At 40.1% G+C, this 17,791-nt stretch overlaps 3 protein-coding genes across 5 annotated transcripts in view; all 3 read left to right on the forward strand.

The window, feature by feature from the left end:
* Positions 1-245: 245 nt before the first annotated feature.
* Positions 246-4,309, forward strand: abhd14a (abhydrolase domain containing 14A). The gene is made up of 6 exons (XM_076110844.1): positions 246-402; positions 501-637; positions 1,250-1,530; positions 1,728-1,843; positions 2,749-2,984; positions 3,374-4,309. Exons 3-6 carry the CDS (start codon positions 1,268-1,270, stop codon positions 3,554-3,556), a joined length of 798 nt encoding a protein of 265 aa, XP_075966959.1. The 5' UTR covers positions 246-402; positions 501-637; positions 1,250-1,267; the 3' UTR covers positions 3,557-4,309.
* A 1,153-nt stretch (positions 4,310-5,462) lies between these two features.
* Positions 5,463-11,751, forward strand: LOC142970490 (aminoacylase-1-like). 3 transcript variants are annotated; one of them, XM_076110729.1, is made up of 15 exons: positions 5,463-5,520; positions 5,896-6,040; positions 7,006-7,070; positions 7,193-7,297; positions 7,390-7,484; positions 7,680-7,756; positions 8,601-8,690; positions 8,912-8,968; positions 9,082-9,155; positions 9,267-9,316; positions 10,215-10,359; positions 10,478-10,546; positions 10,627-10,706; positions 10,970-11,030; positions 11,131-11,751. In XM_076110729.1, exons 2-15 carry the CDS (start codon positions 5,917-5,919, stop codon positions 11,293-11,295), a joined length of 1,257 nt encoding a protein of 418 aa, XP_075966844.1. In that variant the 5' UTR covers positions 5,463-5,520; positions 5,896-5,916; the 3' UTR covers positions 11,296-11,751. The 3 variants fall into 3 exon arrangements, with proteins under 3 accessions (XP_075966844.1, XP_075966845.1, XP_075966846.1); XM_076110730.1 differs by lacking the exon at positions 5,463-5,520 and adding an exon at positions 5,560-5,766; XM_076110731.1 differs by lacking the exons at positions 5,463-5,520; positions 5,896-6,040 and having other exon boundaries at positions 7,033-7,070; positions 7,167-7,297.
* Positions 11,752-16,017: 4,266 nt separating this feature from the next.
* Positions 16,018-17,791, forward strand: part of LOC142970362 (voltage-dependent calcium channel subunit alpha-2/delta-2-like) — a 28,504-nt gene continuing 26,730 nt past the window's right edge. Inside the window, exon 1 of the mRNA XM_076110544.1 lies at positions 16,018-16,133. Within this exon, the coding sequence (XP_075966659.1) occupies positions 16,018-16,133 (116 nt within the window). The remainder of the gene's footprint in view (positions 16,134-17,791) is intronic.

A 17,791-nucleotide genomic window follows, 5' to 3' on the forward strand; every position in this document is an offset into this window, starting at 1 on the left:
CTTATGACTTACACTGATCAATGTGTTATATTTTAAAAATACAGAGAATACCAGATACAAGCTGTTCAAAGTTGACATCAAGCAAGCAAGTAAATAATATTAAAGCAAGTGGAAAACAACGAATGTCATGATGCCCGAGGGTCAAACTCGTTTAATGGCAAAAGCAGGTTGATAAACTTTTCTGATAGCCGCAGCAGGAAATGACGTAGAGTGCGTAGTGTTGTTATGTGCAGCTAGAAATGTGCTCCGACAAGGAACAGACGACTTAAACCTTTTATGTGAAAGAGACCTATTCATCAAAATTCCTATGCATCCCTCGACTTTCTCGTGTGACATTATCTGTCCAGCTTTAACTATATAATTGATTGGACATTTACCATCCAAGGAACGTGGAACGTACAGGTAGTTTCTCGTCAGTACAACAATGTATAGCTTAGCGTCAAGCTAAGAATTTCTCCTCTCAGATACCAAAGCTAACGTTAGCTACCACCTGCCACCAGCATCGACCCCCGAAGCCGTTCTGCAACATTTCCCATCACTGGCAACCAGCAATGCAGAAGACATGACGATAAAGCAGACAGCCTCGTCCTCGTCCACCCGCCAGTGAACGTGTCTAACTATCATCTCCTCTGTCTTGGTAGGTTTTCCTCTGGTGCTGCATCCTTAATGTCTCCTACGGCGTCTCACTGTGCAGAGATGTAACGTTAGCTAGTAGAAGAGCGACAAATCGAGCGAATGTTGGCTCATTTGCATATTTTAGCAGAATTCGTCAGTTTAATTTGTTTGCTCTGCAATACATCAGAATGTCCGCCCTTCATCCTAGAAGGTTAGCTTTGCCTTAACATATTACACTTCTGTCTTTTTCTCGATTCACTTTGTGTCACTGCACAGTCACCTCCAGAAACATGTTGAAATATGTTTTTTTTTGTGTGTGTATTTATTATAGTTTTGGACATTCCTACGTGTTGTGCAATCCTTTTACTCATCAAGTCAATTGTTGGCATCTGCAGATGTGGCAACATTAGTGTACTGCACACACAGCTTGTGTTCGTTTGAATGATGGTTCTTCAAACTATGAAAACTAATGTAGAAATCAAAGATTGTGAATATAAAGCCATAGGTTGAACCACAATGGTCTTGATGGATGGGGATTACAGTTGCGGTGTACTGTCAAACAATTACAAATACTGTATGATCAGGATCCACATGATGGGCTCTCAGACAATGCACTCTCTGTCACTTTTCCTAGATCGTTTATCTTGACGAAATGAATTTCCTGCGTAATCGTCTTGTTGTTCTGGGCCTGGTGTTGTTGGCCACGTTACTGCTGTACCTGCTGCTGCCATCCATTCGTCAGGGCAGCATGGAGCCATCCCTAGAAGCTCAAAGAATGGGGCTGATGCCCACCCCTCCTCCTCCAATTCCAACCATCAACGTGTCCATTCGCACCGGACAGCTACCCGGGGACCCTCCACTGTTCTTCAGAGAAGCTTTACCTGTTGATGGAGCTGGACGACAGATATTGCCAAGGTGACGAGTGGAGAGAACTATTTAAAACATCTGAGCACATGGCATGCCTTGTCCTTGTAATCATAACCAGAGAGTGAGAATTATATAATACATTTGTTTTAGGAAGTGCATACAAACTGCTAATCTACAGCTCTAACATATGGTGATTGTCTGTCCTGCGATACAATCCTAAAAATTTTAATTATTTCTATATTCAGGCTGCAAGTGGTCCTTCTGCATGGCCAGGCCTTCACATCCAAAACCTGGGAGGAGCTCGGTACGATGGCACTACTGGCAACTAATGGATATCAGGCCTTAGCGATGGACCTTCCAGGTAGAACTTATTCTTATTGCACATTATCACTTTGGTGACTGTAATGATGATATAACTTTAAACTGAATTACACACATTGTTTACAGTATTATGTATGGTCTGATACACTAATGAACTAGATTTAGAGAGTTGGATTACTCCAAATTGAATATATATTCAAAGAAATATAAGCTCAGAGATTGCACAGAGTTTAATCAAAATCATTTTCATCACAATGAATAGTAATATACTAGAAAATGGATCATTAACAAATGAGTACATTGACACATTCTTGGTGTTTTGTATAGAAAATATCATTTATTTTCATTTATTTTTTAAAAGTTGTGTTCTTTTAACTTGCTTGTTTTGGGGGGCTGATAGTGCACTCTTGTGGTTGAAAATCAGAAATGTTTTAACCTGCCTCATATTTTTCTTACATGGATGAGGTCTGTACAGGGCACGTTGGATGCTGGTTTACCATTGTTGAGAAGAAACAGACATCAAATGATGTATTCTATTTTATATTATTAAATTTGGCAATATATGAAAACTGACATAACTGACGTTCTCAATGTGTGAGGTGTATGCGCTCTGTTTGCAGACCTTTTTACTGCTATGTGTGCTATGTGTGCTATGCTGTTGGTGCGTGTGGCATTCTTTAGGCTCAACTTTAGTCTGAGATTATAAGCAGCAAAATGAGTACATGGAGTTGGGTAATCTCAGGCGATTCCCAGCACAGCTGCTCCCCACATTAATCTAATCAGCCAGAATAACTCAAAACACCTGTGTTCATGTGCAGGGCTTTAACAAAGTCTGTAACACAAAAATGTATAACAAGGAAAAAAACTATTTAAAAAAGTCACAGTGAGTACACATTGAAAAGCACACTGGTGTGAATGGATGTACATGTGTTCTTCTTCTCGGAGGTTATGGAAAATCGCCCGACTCTGATGCTTTGAAGACCGATCAGAGTCGAGTGGACCTCCTGTCAAGATTCATGGAGTCTTTGGGCGTCAGGGCAGCTGTGCTGCTGAGCCCCTCCATGAGTGGACATTACTCCATCCCCTTCCTCATGAAGAACAGCGCTCAGCTTCAAGGCTTCATTCCCATAGCACCAGTCGGCACACGAAGCTACACTCCACAGCAGTATCAAAATATTCAGGTGAGGGAGGTAAAGCGGTAAAGATTGTGTGGATTCATCTATTCAAACAGGAACAACATACATAATGCAATCATTAGTTCTGTATTATGTGAGTAAACAAACTCCGCTAGTGATTCTCATGACATTAGGGTTCTTTTCTGTTTTGGGTAAACTGTGCCTTTTAATGGGGAATACATGACACTGAGGCATGACCAGATTAACCCACCAGAGAGCCTTGTGTATGTAACATGTCTCTTCAAACACCCATTAAGCACAACGCTCTGCATTAATGGGCACTAAGACACGGACGTTTCATTACATTTTTGCTAATGCTACCTGAACACGCATGCATATATATGTAAACACATGTTGCCAATCATAGTTTTCTCACTCCTGTGTGCTCTTTTTAGATTCCCACCCTAATTGTGTTTGGAGCCCTGGACACAAATCTGGGTGCCCAGTCCCACAAGAACCTCATACAACTTCCACATCACTTTGTGCTGAAGCTAGAAGGGGCTCGCCATGCCTGCTACATGGACAAACCCAGAGAATTTCACCAAGGGTTGATCGACTTCCTCAGCAAACTGAAGTGAGATGTGCGGTGGAGGAAGAAGACGTAGAAAGATGGAAACAAAAGAAAGAAGAGGATATAGTCAGAGGAACACTAGTCTCCTAATCAACGGTTTAGTGTGGTGACAATTTTGCTCAAAGGTTCTAAGAGCTACATTATTCTCATGTTATCATCACCTGAAGCAAGAACGTTGGCATGGGAGTAGGGTTGAATACATGGAAATGGCCTGTAAAACCTTGTAGTGACATTCAACAACACAGTAGTTCAGATGTTTCCATTATACAAGTATTCTTTTTCTGTCACCCAAAAATACTAGTTCAGCTCAGCTTGTTGTTAAAATAGCTTCAGATTTGTATAGTGGTGAGTTTTGTTTCATGTGTTTCATGTCTCTCTTTGCATGTAAAAAAAACCAAACATGGAAATGTTTGCTTCACCGTTACCATTTTTGTAGGTGACATGTAGGTTGCTGCAAATATGCAAATGTGGCAGTTGACTGTGTTTGAATTGCTTCTATTAGCTTCACATTGGACAAAAATATTTGTATATTAAGATCTGGAAACCATTCCAGCTTCCAAGAAAAACGTGCTAGACAAAAAGAAACCGAAGTGATACACACTGTAATAAAAAAAGTTGAAAAGATTTTTAAGAAATAGCTCACATTTATTTATATATTGATGATGAAGTTATATGTAATATATTTGCAATAAGTTTGGACAATCATGCAAAAAACCAACTTAAAATAAGACGTGCATATAAAATAAAAACTAGAATTGTGTGTTTTGTATGTGTCATTTGATAAAATGCCATATTTTGAGGACTCTATAGGTTATTTTGATGTATTTATATAATTTGAAGGTTATTGTACTGCTAACGTTTCTAACTTTTGGGAAAGTTCTAGGGAGTTTGCTTGGTCCCCCTCTGCCTTGAAGTGAGAAAACACGACCAAATACAGAAACGCTGCAGAGCCCAGACGTTGTGAAGGGTGGGAATGTGTTTTCTAAAGTTGCAGTGCATTGAGCTCTCAAGGTAACCATATATTTTACTCCTTTTGCGCAATGAATGAATACAAATTTAGAAAGGAGGAGAAGGAGCACACAGCAGGGGAAATATATAGATACCGAAATAAGTATTTGCATTTCAAACAAACACACTGCCCACATTGGCATTCAAGAACTTGTTGTTGGAGAAGGTGACCAGCAGGAGGCGTAGTGTCATGTTGGTGAGCTGACGGGGGTTGACCTCTTCATGCTCCTCAAAGACCCTTCACAGCAAGGCTCGCTCCATGTTCCACCTGCAATAAGAAACACATCATTTTTTTTGTTTGCTCCACTGGAGGCGATCTTGGCTGCATTGTGGGAGAAGCAGGTGGGGGTGGATCACCAGAATCAACTCTGCCAAAGGTGCTTTAACTAAGTACTGATTTCAGGGACAGAAACGAGCACTTTGTCATCACTTTAAACTTCAATCATTGAGCGGAGTACAGAAACTTCTGCCGCATCACATCTCTTCTTTTAGGAGATTGCCACAATATAGGACGTCAACATAGTTGCTATTAAAGTTGGATTATTATTTCATAAAAACAAGTTGTATAAACAATAATAATAATATGTAAACAAGCATATTAAATAATGACATGAATAATATTTATGGCAGTTAAAATCCAGGTATATAACATATAGTAGCATGACACTCAGTTAACATTTTTCTTTCAGTTTTACTTCTGATACATTTTGCTGATTACACTAAAATAAAATATTTCTTTATAATATATTAATATAAATATATTTTGTTAATACCTCAACACATTGTACTTAATGTACGTCTTTGTAATATATTAGGACATATTTTATGTTAACGCCTGAAAACAGTTTCAAACGTTTATAAACTAGAGTTATTATCCGCCGACAGGTCTTTTATTTTGAAGGGCAAAACCGGGTCCAGTGAGTCGGCAGCAGTCAGACGACAAGTGGAAGTGGAGAGCACCAGGTGAGTATTGCGATAACTTCAGCTAATAAGATTAAATAGATCTACGTTATTTGCTGTCCTGTAATCCATGTTTACTACCAGGAGGTCTGGTCAGTTAACCAACATAACGGTTAAGGCGCAGGCATAGCATCTTCTACAACTAAAGAGAGAAGAGGAAGTTAGCTAGCGACGAGGCTAGCTAGCTGATTTAGCAAATAATTGGTCGTCCCAGCTTTATAACGTTAATGTCACAGGCTTCCTGGCCCGGTGAGTGAGACAGCAGCTATAACTGCAGCTAGCTGCTCTGACAGATACCGGACACAGTGATAATGTCTCACTCGATCCTTGCATGTTGGTTGTTATATTTATTGTTATGTAACATCTGTGTGTCCTCAGAGGAGTTCAATAAATCACACCATGCTGCCTGACAAGGATGGTCCAGGTGGAGGCAGACACAGCTCTGCTGAGGGAGAGGATCTCTCTGTGAGTCTGTTCAGAGAGTACCTCCGTGTCAAGACTGTGCACCCAGAGCCTGATTATGGTGAGATAGCTTCATCACAACACACTGATACTGAGCCATTGGAAAGGTCTTTTTTGGGGGGGATTTCTGTCATGTATGAACCCTATTTGTTGGGATCGTAGTCAAAACATCTGTTGTTACTTTAAATATTATTATATATCACTTTACAGAGTCATAGTTATTTTATAGACGTATTTAAAAGAAACCGGCGTCAAAGTCCATTTCTTATCTGCGTCAGTTAGATATTAAAGGAGACGTAATAAGCTCATTTCTAGGTTCATTCTTGTATTTTGGGTTTCCACTAGAACACAATTGCATGCTTTAATGAGTTTGTTTTAATACTGTTTGTCTAAATATACCTTACATACATTTACAATGTTTCCTCTTTAGACGGCAAAATTGTCTATATATTGTATAGTTGTGACACCACAACCGTACGGAAATCCTGACCGCTCGTTTAAGGCCACAGTGTGTGAATATGGGCTGTGTGTTTTTCTCCCCGAATCTAGCGTTTCAGTACTCAAAGTGTATTCCTATAGCAGCCCATAGACCTGCTTTATCACGTCACAAACTGTAGCCCTGACCAAAAAGAATGGCTTTGCACATAGTGGCAGCTGTGATTGTTTTGTCTGCAGGAGGCCTGGCCTCACTCTTCATGGTGGAACGCATTTGTGTTGGTTCAGTTTAATTTCCGTGACCATCAGGAGGTACAGCATCATCCCTCTGACCTGGGAAAATGTGGGATCCCAGAGTAGTGAGGGTTAGGAGAGTGGCCGGCTAGAGGACTGCATACATTAATCTGAAAGTGGCTGACAATGGTTAGGTATTAAGAGAAAGCTTTTGGTTTTTCTGTGACTGCACCAAAGTCCAACAGCATTGCCACAGCTAGCAGCAGCAGGACTTATGACTGTCTAGTGTTCTGAGAGGTTTTACACAAGTGTTAATATTTAAACAGATTGTTCTGCTATCTGTTTATTCATTTATAGATGCTGCTCTTCGTTTCCTGGACAGAATAGCAGAGGAGCTTGAGCTACCTGTGAGAAAGTTCGAGGTGTGTGTCAGTGTATAATATAATCATATAATTCATTTGTGTACATGGTGTAAAGACAGTACAACAATAGGTAATACTTCTTCTGAAAGGAAACAGTTGTCTGTTATTCTCTCTCCATGTAGGTTTGGCCAGGCAGAGTTGTGACCATCATGACGTGGGAAGGGACCAACCCGACCTTAAAATCCGTTTTACTGAATTCCCACACAGACGTCGTACCTGTTTTCCAGGTATGGCGTCTGTCTGTTTACGGCGTTACAATCCTGTTATTATCTGTAATAGACATGGAAAAAAAGGGATTTGATATCAATCTCTTCTCCAGGAACATTGGAAATACGATGCTTTCAGTGCTTTCAAAGATGCAGAGGGCAACATTTTTGCCCGGGGATCACAGGACATGAAATGTGTAACTATACAGTGGGTATAAACTGCCTTGATAACTTGTGTATGTGAACAGGATTTGTACTCTAGTGTTGTTTTGATCTTCATTTAATTATGTTCAGTGAGAAACACCTGTTTTAACACCCGCCCCCTTCACCTGCATACTGTCAGTCCAGACTCCAGTTCTTATTTGTGTCGTAACTCTGCGGTGTCTTCTTTTCTTCCCTGCAGGTACATCCAGGCAGTCAGAAGACTGAAGGCAGAGGGACAGAAACTGATGCGCACTGTGCACTTAATGTTTGTTCCTGGTAAGATCTTCGATTGCTGCCCTCCTCTATCTGTAGATTGTTGTCAAAAGCATTCACGCACACTCGGTCCAACCACCCCGATATATTACATACATATTGCCGCATTAGACTTCTTCAGTGAAGACGGGCGAAGGTGTGGTCAGACTGTGCTGAGAGTGAAACTACAACGTGTTACCTGGTAGTGTGATCACGGACATCACGGATATCAAACACGCTCGAGGAATAACTTCCTCCATTCTCATGAACGTGATATCTCGAGAGCGACCTTGAGCGTAATCCTCCAAATTTGGCCCAACCCTCCACCTGGACTCGAGGATGAAGTGATTAGAATGTTGTGGTCCACGGTCACTATGACCTCACAGAAGACGTTTTTTTTTTGGCCATAACCAAAGAATTCATATGCAAATCAAACAATTTCACTCAAATGTCTTGAAGCAAATAACATGAAGTGATTCCATTTTGAACAGACATGCATGTCAACTGCTACATGTTTGGTTAGCAGAGGCACACAACCCAAAGGTGCTGGTACTTGTATGTAGAAGTGGCGTGGGTGGAATAACCTGCTGAAAGTGAGGTGCAAGTAACACCCGAGGCTGCAAGTTGAAGTCTGAAGTGTGACCTTTTTACTACTTGTAAGAATCGGTTAAGACAGTAAATTACCTTTTCCATTTGGATTCATCCACTACAGACATATTCAATCTGTGTTTATATTGCTGATGAGGCTGTTGGTACTTGTAGTGTTATTTTGTCTATTTACCATGTAAAGCCTTTTGTTTCAAGTCTGCAAAACTATAAGTAGAAAATACAAACATGGAAACTAAAATGTGATCGTCTTTCTTTTTAGATGAAGAAGTTGGAGGTCACAAGGGAATGGAAACATTTGTGAAGCATCCGGAGTTCCAAAAATTGAACATTGGCTTTGCGCTTGATGAAGGTAAATATATAACTGTTTTGCAACATCTTCTTTCAAAAGTTAGTGACTAAGAACCTGAACACTGAAGGTCACTCAGTTGCTTCATAAGTTGAAACCAGGTCCATAATATCAGTAATTTGATAATTGTCCATACCAAGACGAGCCTGCAGAGTGGTGTTTGATACAGAGCAGTTGTTTTGATGCACTAGACTAATGTTCCCCGTGTTTTATTTGTTCTATAGGTCTGGCAAACCCTGGCGAGGCCTTCACTGTGTTTTATGGAGAGAGGAACCCCTGGTGTGAGTGTAAAATATTACCTTCAACAATCCACCATCTTAACAGATTACAGGATTTTAGAAGGATGATAAAGTCAATCTTGAATCAAGCAGAATGACTTCTGTCTTCTGTCCAGGGATTACAGTCCACTGCCCAGGCAGTCCGGGTCATGGGTCTAGGTTTGTGGAGAACACAGCTGCTGAGAAGATGGTAAGTTTCAACACAATGCAACCAGTTCATAAAACTGTTAAATCCTAAAAACCTGTAGTACAAGGACTGAGAAAGACCATGTGAGTGACCATACGGCCTTATTCTTCTTAGCGCCAAGTCATAAACTCCTTCCTGGACTTCAGAGAGAAGGAGAAACACAGGTGAGATTGATCTGTTTACATCCAGTGTTTATGGAAAGGCATTTTCTCTTTAATTACAAGCATATTTATAACACATCGTTATTGTCATCGGCAGGACTACGAGGCTGAAATAATACCGACATTAACTGACACTGGGACTAAATAATTAAATAATAGTAACGAGTTGAAAGTTAAGGCAAATAGATGCGTTTTGGGTTTGAGGCCTCCACAGAATCAGACGGCCGTATGAAAATTATAATACTATTAACTTGCATAATTACAAGATGAGACGTCCCTGTACAGTAAACGACTAACCAGTTCAAAACCTTTCATAGAATCAGGAAGCTATTTGTGGAGTTCCACTTCATTTTTCAGTGTCGATATTCTGTTAATGGGTTTTTTGCACAGGTGGCAGGTCATTGTCTCAGTCCATAAATCAGGACTTATTGGAATGTGGCATTTTTAATGTACACATGGTTCATTAAACCATCTCAGTAGGATACCTTGGAAATGATGAACTCAACACAGCTAACTAAACTCTCACTGAAATACCAGTTTTACAACATTTCCTCTGTATTCCCTATAATTAGTACCAAATTACATAATTCTCTGCAGGAAACTTTCAAGGGAATTATTACAAAAGCATGTAAAGAAATTATAAAACATTTCATGAATCTGGCCCCTGGTCAAAATGCTAATCAGCTGTTGTGTTTGTGTCCCAGAGACATAAATGAATATCAGCGGAAATGGTGAATTGCTAATTAGTTCTTTGGTACAAAGAGTTATGATGTAAACAGATTTGATGTAGATTTCTTTGATTAAAAGTCAAGTTAATTTTTAGTGTTGGCCTTTCAAAAATGCAATTGTACTTTACATTGCATTACTGCTGTGTGTGTGTGTGTGTGTGTGTGTTTTTCAGGCTAAATACCAGTGAGTGTTTCACGCTTGGTGATGTCACCACTGTCAATATGACCATGGTCAAAGGAGGCGTGGCCTACAACGTCATCCCAGCTGAAATGGATGTCAGTTTTGACCTAAGAATACCACCGACAGTAAATCTACAGGTGTGTACATGTGTGTGTCTGTATGAGTGAGTTTGTGTTTGTCTGTGTTACTCATCTACACATGCAGACATCTAATAACTCCAAACTAACCTGATCATTATTATTATTATCCTCCCAGGAGTTTGAAAGACAGATCAAAGAGTGGTGTAAAGAAGCAGGAGAAGATGTCACTTACGAATTTGCTCAGGTCAGTTCACTACAGTTATAAAAGTGCTGTTGCCTTGCTCCTGTTGTCAAATAGCTTAAATTAGCTTCCGTCCACTGCAGAAACATATGAAACAAGCAGTGACTTCTACAGCGGAGAATGATCCTTGGTGGAGCGCCTTCACTGCAGCCTGCACTGCAATGTGAGTACACTGTACACACTAATGCACAATCTGTATGTGGTTCTACCATTTCTTTTGCACGTTGACTTTCTTTTTACATTCTACTGGAAATGTTTATAGGACCTATTTGGTCATGCCTGTCCAACATAGGCTGTGGCACTTTTCGGATATGTTTTGGAAATGTTTATCCAGATAATTATGGCTGACAAAACCATGAAGGTACTCTAGGACTGTACTGAATCTGCCCTTGTATCATAAAAACTATGTCAATACCTCCCCTGTAGGAACTTGACTCTGGAAAAGGAGATATTTCCAGCTGCCACAGACAGCCGTTTCATCCGAGCCGTGAGTATAAATTCATTCACTCTTGACTTTTTATTCTTTCATTTCGCTGTTCCACTCCTTCAGTGCTGTGCCTAATAATAGGTCTGTTTGTTGAATCTAGGTGGGCATCCCTGCTATCGGCTTCTCACCGATGAACCGGACACCGATCCTGCTGCACGATCACAACGAGTACCTGAATGAGCGAGTCTTCCTGAAAGGCATCAGCGTGTTCGAGAGGCTCATCTCAGCTCTTGCTAGTGTTCCTGCCTTTCCTGAAGAGGCTTAGAGGAGTCTTAATAGTAATCCTCTCTAAAAAAACCTATTTCGCTGATGATCTGAATATTTAACTTGAAATTTTTGCAGAGATTACCAAAGAATAATAACACGCATATCATTACGCCAACCTGAGCACTTAGCCTTTGGTATTATTGATTATTTGTTTTTGATGATTCTCAGGATATAGGCACAGTCGGCTTTGCATTACAGTTTTTTAACATACTTACTGTATGTCAACATTGTTGATTGAGTGTGCCTGTGTGTGTGTGTACACAGTCTTAAAGATATATCACCTGTTGTGTATACAATGGTTTCCATTCGTATGGAAAAACAAAGAACTTACTGAAATATGAAGATGACTTTGATTAAACATCATTTAATTGCCACTTTTTAAATTTAGCTTGATTTATTTTAAAACTATGATTCCACATATATCATTTTATTTAATAAACTGGAATTAAATTCATATATTTGTTAATGTCTTTCGTGTTCATATTTTCTGATGCCACACTGATGAGCAATTTAAAAGACCATTGAATGAGCAGCAGGAGTAGAGCTGTGTTATGGAGGAAGATTTCGGACTGCCTACGGCTTTTAACCTCCAAAACAACATCTGCTTCAAGGACACACAGGTAATACGCTTTACCATAACTACATCAATAATAAATGTCCAAACATCAGTTAATATCTTAATATATATATAAATATATATGATCTTCTCATCTAACAGATGCATTAACATAAAGTTTGAAACAGACATTTATCATAAATTATAATCACTTTGGTTACACCCCCTTACTTTTCTTCTAGCATCATTATCTGGCCCAAATTCTAATTTCTTTAATACATCGATTTATATTCAAAGTCCTGCGGAACTAACAACATTCCCATCAGCCTCAGCTGTAGCCTACTTTTAGTATTTAGAAAATGTTAGCATGTTTACACGCTAAACTATGATTTTGAACTTTGAAACATATACATGCTAAACATCAGCATGCTAGCAATGGCATTGTTAGCATGTTGATGTGCAAGCACTGCTATGCCTACAGCTTCACAGAGCCTCTAGCATTTATTGTATTATACGTATATACCCTGTATATGTATATATTTATTGTCTGTCTTGTCATACTAATATTAATACAGTCAAATATCTCATTAAGTATAATACATTTCTTATTGCTCTGACAGATAAACCAAAATAATTGCATTTTAACATCTATTACAACAAGACAACGTCTAAAATGAGCCTGCTGTCACTGTCACTGCTTTGCCAGCCGAGCTACATTTCTACAGCAAATCACCTAAACGAAATGTTATTTGCTTTTATTCGAGAGTTTGCCTTAGATTATGTATCAAAAATGGAGAATTGTAGTAAACAAGGATGTTGTATAATGAAGATACAATAAGGGAAATAACAAATTAAACATGTCTTTTCGTATGTAGTGCTGTTAACATGAGGCAAAGGTCGGTCTCATCTACAGTTCAGCTCCCTTTGGAGTTGTCGTCCAATTAACAGCGTATGGTTCTCCAAGGGGGACTGGCAGGAAGACTGTGCAGTCAGTAATTAGTCTTCCCTCTCCCCAGGACATGACAGCAGTATTAGCACATGGGGCCATCAGGGAGACGACTAAAAGCTGAACCCACATCCTTCCTCCCAGAGGGGGCAGGAATAGGTGCAGTTATCCTGTCGGTTGAGCCGTAGAGCATTTGAATGCCTGGCTGCAGAAAAACAGAGATGCTGTTACACAGTTTATTGAAGAAAAGTTCCAAATCTCACCGTTTCAGGAAAGCTTTTCATGAATTTGGTACAGCATAAGCATTTCCACTGCAGAAATTGCAGCCAGGTCCCTCTGGTTTGATACTTTGACAGTAGCTTCGTCTTACTCTCGCTCCTACAATCAGGGGTTTGGTTTAGATTCATAACAGCAAATCTAAGGCGAGGCGAAGCGAGGTGAGGCGAGGTGAGGTGAGGATTCAAGTCTCGGTCAACGGCGTCTAAGCAGGGGGCTTACACACATGGAGAGATTTAACCTGGCTCCTGCAGTCTCTCCAAGTACACCCTGCTGTGGGCATCAGCATCAATATTATAATATACAAACAAACAGCTCTCAAAGACATATTGCAATTAGGGGACTGACTTGCGCCTGTAATGGCTGTGACCTGTAAAAGAGGGATGAAATGAAGAGGTAAGAAAGCCCAGGCTGAGGGAGAAAAGTGTTCATCCTTTACAATAAATAAAATATATATTACCATAGAAAGAAAGTCTGACATTTTCTTTAAATCAACAAAATCAATCTCCATTTCACTGTCCTTACAGCAGCTTCATTTTACATCTTCGACATCACTGTTGAGTCTCAGCTCGCTGGTTTTCTTGCTTCTGGGGAGAGCTGTTTATATTCACAGATGCTGCAGTGAAAAATAGAACATGCATACTGTAAATCTTTCATCTTAATGCCATTTCTCTTACTGTGCTCTCCCGCTGTGCAACTGTCTTCTGAGGGAAATTACAGCCAAATCGTTTTGTGATATCCACAACATTTATTGTAGACCGTCACATATTGTTCTACACACTGTGGCCATACGTTTACTTTACACTTTGAGGCATATTGGTGATTTTGGGCTTTAATTATAATGAAACCGACTTGACTATTGACTTTATTATTTGTCTCCATAAATTCTTCAATCTCCTAAAATAATTGAACACACTCATATCATGTATTTATGTTATAATGCAAAAAGGTGTGCACATCCCATCTTATATTTAAACAAGAAATAACCAATCACACGCTCCTAGAACCATACTGGACTGAAAAGCAATGTACTATATGCACTTATGCATTCACTTTAATTAAATAGACACATTTTTCTCATCTGGGGCTTCATAATTGAGTACTTTACTGGCTCCCCTCTAAGGAGTGCTCGGTGAATAACCTGTTTGGGAGCCCCAGGAGAAAAATGTGCTGCTGGGCCCCTTGTTGACACCCGTTCTACCGCATTGTGTATACCTGTCGCCTCCAAGTTCTTATTTACAATGCCCATAGCAGACACATAGCAGCTTCAATAGGCCTTTTTCACAGCAGATATTTTGACATGTCATTGTAGGAGAAGCTCAGATGTAACATCAACAATGACTGCATTCAGTTTTAGGTGTCCCAGTTCCATGGTTCTGGTTTACTGCGATACTTAAATGGAGAAGAAGCTTCATTAATGTTATGTGTTACCCCTGTGTTTGATTAAGTTAATATATGTTAGTTAATATACTCGGTATATGACTTGTCTGGTAAGTATTTACAACATTTTGTCAGTTTTAGGGCTTTATAGGCTTAAATGAACCTCAGGTTTTGGCCTAAGGGCAGTTGCTCGCTTTGTCTGTTTGTTAATCCAGCCTTGTGAGTAATTAAACTGTTTTCTCATTTTGTTACAATCAAGAGTCAATCAGTTGCATCCATGGACGTCTGAATCATCTAGTTGTTTTGCTGCTCTATCATTCTGCAGGACTGCTGCTGCTGGTTCAATTGAACCTCACCATATTTAGTTCACAGTGGAGATGAAGAACTCCTGTTCAAAGATTCTCTGCACAGATATGGGACAAAATAGCAACAAATACAAAATATTAAAAACATCAAACATGTTATATTCTATTGTCAAATAAATTTAAATGACTAACTGTATTTTAATTTAAAGTTACTATAGTGTCAGTATTTTTTTTCACAGCTGTGAAAACATATTAGATTGGATTTCAAAATAACTCAAAATAAAGGACTGGTCCGCAGGAGAAGAAATGTGAACAAGAAATCTCTGCTTTAGCTCTGTGAAGTGATTGTTAAATGTATTGTTGTAAAGTCAAACAGGCTCTAAAGGCCCTTCCAATAACCCATCATAGACGTCTGAAACGTGTCAAGGGGCCCCGATTACACAAGCCTTTTCTGGTAAAGGGTCACAAACAAAGCAGGTTTGATATAACTGGTGATGTCTTTAACAATGCATTGTATTCTATAAACGTATCATATCATTTTTAAAGGTAAAATCTTGATATGAAAAGTAACTATATTAATTGAATTACCAAAATCAGGTAGTTTGTACTGAACACGTGACTTCTGAGGCCCCTGGGGGGCCGGTGTGTGATGCATCCTTGAGGCTGAGTGAAACAGCAGTACGACACCTTCACCATCTTGTTGCATTCAGAGACCCTTTAGTACTTTAGCTGTTGCATCCTCCAGGCCTACAGAAGAGCAGCGGCCAGTCTTGTATAAAAAAACTAAATATATGCCGCTGATAAAGCCCACGTGGCTCTGCAGAGATAAATAAAGCCTAAACTAGATTCTTCTTCTCCGCTGTTGCCTGGTGAGCGTGAACGCGCTTTGCTCTCCATGCGCTGCTGATGAGAGAGAGAGAGACTGTCGTGGACGCGCCGGCCTGTGTGTGTGTGTGTGTGTGTGTGTGTGTTGGTGTTGGGTTGTGTTGGTGGTGTATATGTGGGAGCAGGAGGAGAGACTCTGCAGTGTCTTGGCAGCTGCATTAGAGCATCTCCCACCGTCCACGATGCCTCCGCGGCCAATGCCCGCCTCCTCCGCGTCCGCTTGAAAACAGACACCGATATGAACTCGTCGGGGAACTGAGCCGGACGTTTTCACACGAGCTGAGCTGTGCATATGCCCCGGAGACGGTCCGGAGCGCTTCATTCACGTACAGAAAAAAAAAAAGCCCCGTGACGAGAATTGTTAATGGAAAAATGGCGATAGGCAAAAGGTCTTGCAGCATCGTCTGCTTGGTATCTATCCAGATTATCTTGATTTTCAGCGCATCGTGGCCTGGAGCAGCGGGTCTCACGTTCCCACAGCAATACACGTAAGTGACGGTTATACCCTGACTGAAAAAAAACATACCGGGGCTTCTCGACGGGAGACAACTTTGGGCTTGTCCACTCAGCGATGGTGTCAATAGACACTTGACTGTTGCATTTTCTGCTGTTATATAATTTGACAGTGTTGGCGATTGCATCAATGTAAACGTTGAGTGTCTAAAGCTCAGTGCCGTGTAAGGTGTAGTCCACAGTATGGACGTTCATACGCTCTATTCAGATCATTTACTGGGATAGATTCATACATGAACAATCACATTTCAGTGTCTCAGTTATTAAGCAGAACCTCGTTAATAATTTTGCCTCTCAATTGACATATGAAGAGTTATTGCCTTCATGTTTAGATTATCTGAACATTGAAAGCCTTTGATCTATTTGGCATATTGCCTCAAATCAGATGTCTCTGTTAATAACGCAGAATGACTCTTATTACTCTGTTTTTTTATTTGTTTAAAAAAAAAAGAATGGCAAGGATAGAGAGATATTTTCCTTTACTTTAAAGTCAGTGAAGTTCTAGATGATGCTGGTCATGGCTTGTATTAGTTAAAGCAGTCAGATTACAGGCATCAACATTGAATTTGTGCAGTTGTGAAACTGAAAAGGTTTTTTTTTTTTAGCGTTCTTCCTGCTGTTCTTGTGCGCCAGTATAGATTTTTCCATGCAGTCATCCAAGTTGTGTTGTTTTGTAAAAACACTCGCCTCTCTAGCAACCTCCTGGGAAAATAAACATTGCAGTAATATCTTCTACTGCATGTCCAGTTCTACTAGTAGGCCTACCATGTTAAGATAGGTGGGGTTTTACTGTGAATTTCTCCTAAATCGTCTTTCTATTTCAATCAATCCCGGGCTTAGTTGTTAACAGCAACGGGTTAAAGGTTAACAATTAAGTACAGCTGACACTTAACGTGAGACTACACTTATCTGGGCCCACCTCCAGGCGCTGCAATCAGGCTGCTCTGGAAGGAGGAACAGGCCAGATGGTCCACTCATCTTCGGGGCAGACGTTGAGGGATTTCTATTCAATCACAACTGGAGATTCGTGCTGTATTTACCAATTAGGAATGGGGTCTATAAATCAGGGAGGTGTGTGCGTGTGCGTGTGTATGTGAGTGTTTTGTGATGAATTGGGTTATTTCTAGTTGGGTATAGCCGTTGCTTTCTCGACCTCCTCCTCATCCTTTCTGCAGAATTTTCTGCTGAGTGCTCTGAAACGGCTACATAGCCCTCTGCCCTGGGTCTCTTCATGTAAGCTAAATGAAGCAGAATCACTACGCTGAAGAATAGCATCTCTTTCCAATTAAGAATTAATACTGCAGCAGTGAAGATTTATTCCCCCTCGCCCTCCCTCGCTTCGCCCTTTTCACTCCCGCCCTTTCTGTCTTGACTCTGTTGATAGATAGAGAGATAGATAGATAGATGAATAGATGGATATATATATATATGTAGATGGATGGATGGATGGATGGATGGATAGATAGATAGCAACCCTCTCTCCTACTAAATATGTTTATATGACTACTTAATGGCTTTCCAAGTATGTTATGGGGGAAATGTAATTGCTGCCTGGATTAGATTTACTGGAATTTTTTTTTTCCTATCCAGGAAGTGTGACATTCATATACTTCACAGAGCAGGACTTTGACAG

Source organism: Anarhichas minor, unplaced genomic scaffold, assembly GCF_050575085.1.
Source record: "Anarhichas minor isolate MPS153535 unplaced genomic scaffold, ASM5057508v1 ptg000043l, whole genome shotgun sequence".
NCBI classification, from domain to species: domain Eukaryota; kingdom Metazoa; phylum Chordata; class Actinopteri; order Perciformes; family Anarhichadidae; genus Anarhichas; species Anarhichas minor.

What these genes read in the sequence shown, in the direction of transcription:
- abhd14a (XM_076110844.1), top strand. Translation starts at nt 1,268, where the DNA reads ATGAATTTCCTGCGTAATCGTCTTGTTGTTCTGGGCCTGGTGTTGTTG. An exon ending in GGACGACAGATATTGCCAAG is followed by an intron (nt 1,531 to 1,727) that starts GTGACGAGTGGA and finishes TTCTATATTCAG; the next exon opens with GCTGCAAGTGGTCCTTCTGC. An exon ending in CTTAGCGATGGACCTTCCAG is followed by an intron (nt 1,844 to 2,748) that starts GTAGAACTTATT and finishes TTCTTCTCGGAG; the next exon opens with GTTATGGAAAATCGCCCGAC.
- LOC142970490 (XM_076110729.1), top strand. Translation starts at nt 5,917, where the DNA reads ATGCTGCCTGACAAGGATGGTCCAGGTGGAGGCAGACACAGCTCTGCT. An exon ending in TACCTGTGAGAAAGTTCGAG is followed by an intron (nt 7,071 to 7,192) that starts GTGTGTGTCAGT and finishes CTCTCCATGTAG; the next exon opens with GTTTGGCCAGGCAGAGTTGT. An exon ending in ATGAAATGTGTAACTATACA is followed by an intron (nt 7,485 to 7,679) that starts GTGGGTATAAAC and finishes TCTTCCCTGCAG; the next exon opens with GTACATCCAGGCAGTCAGAA.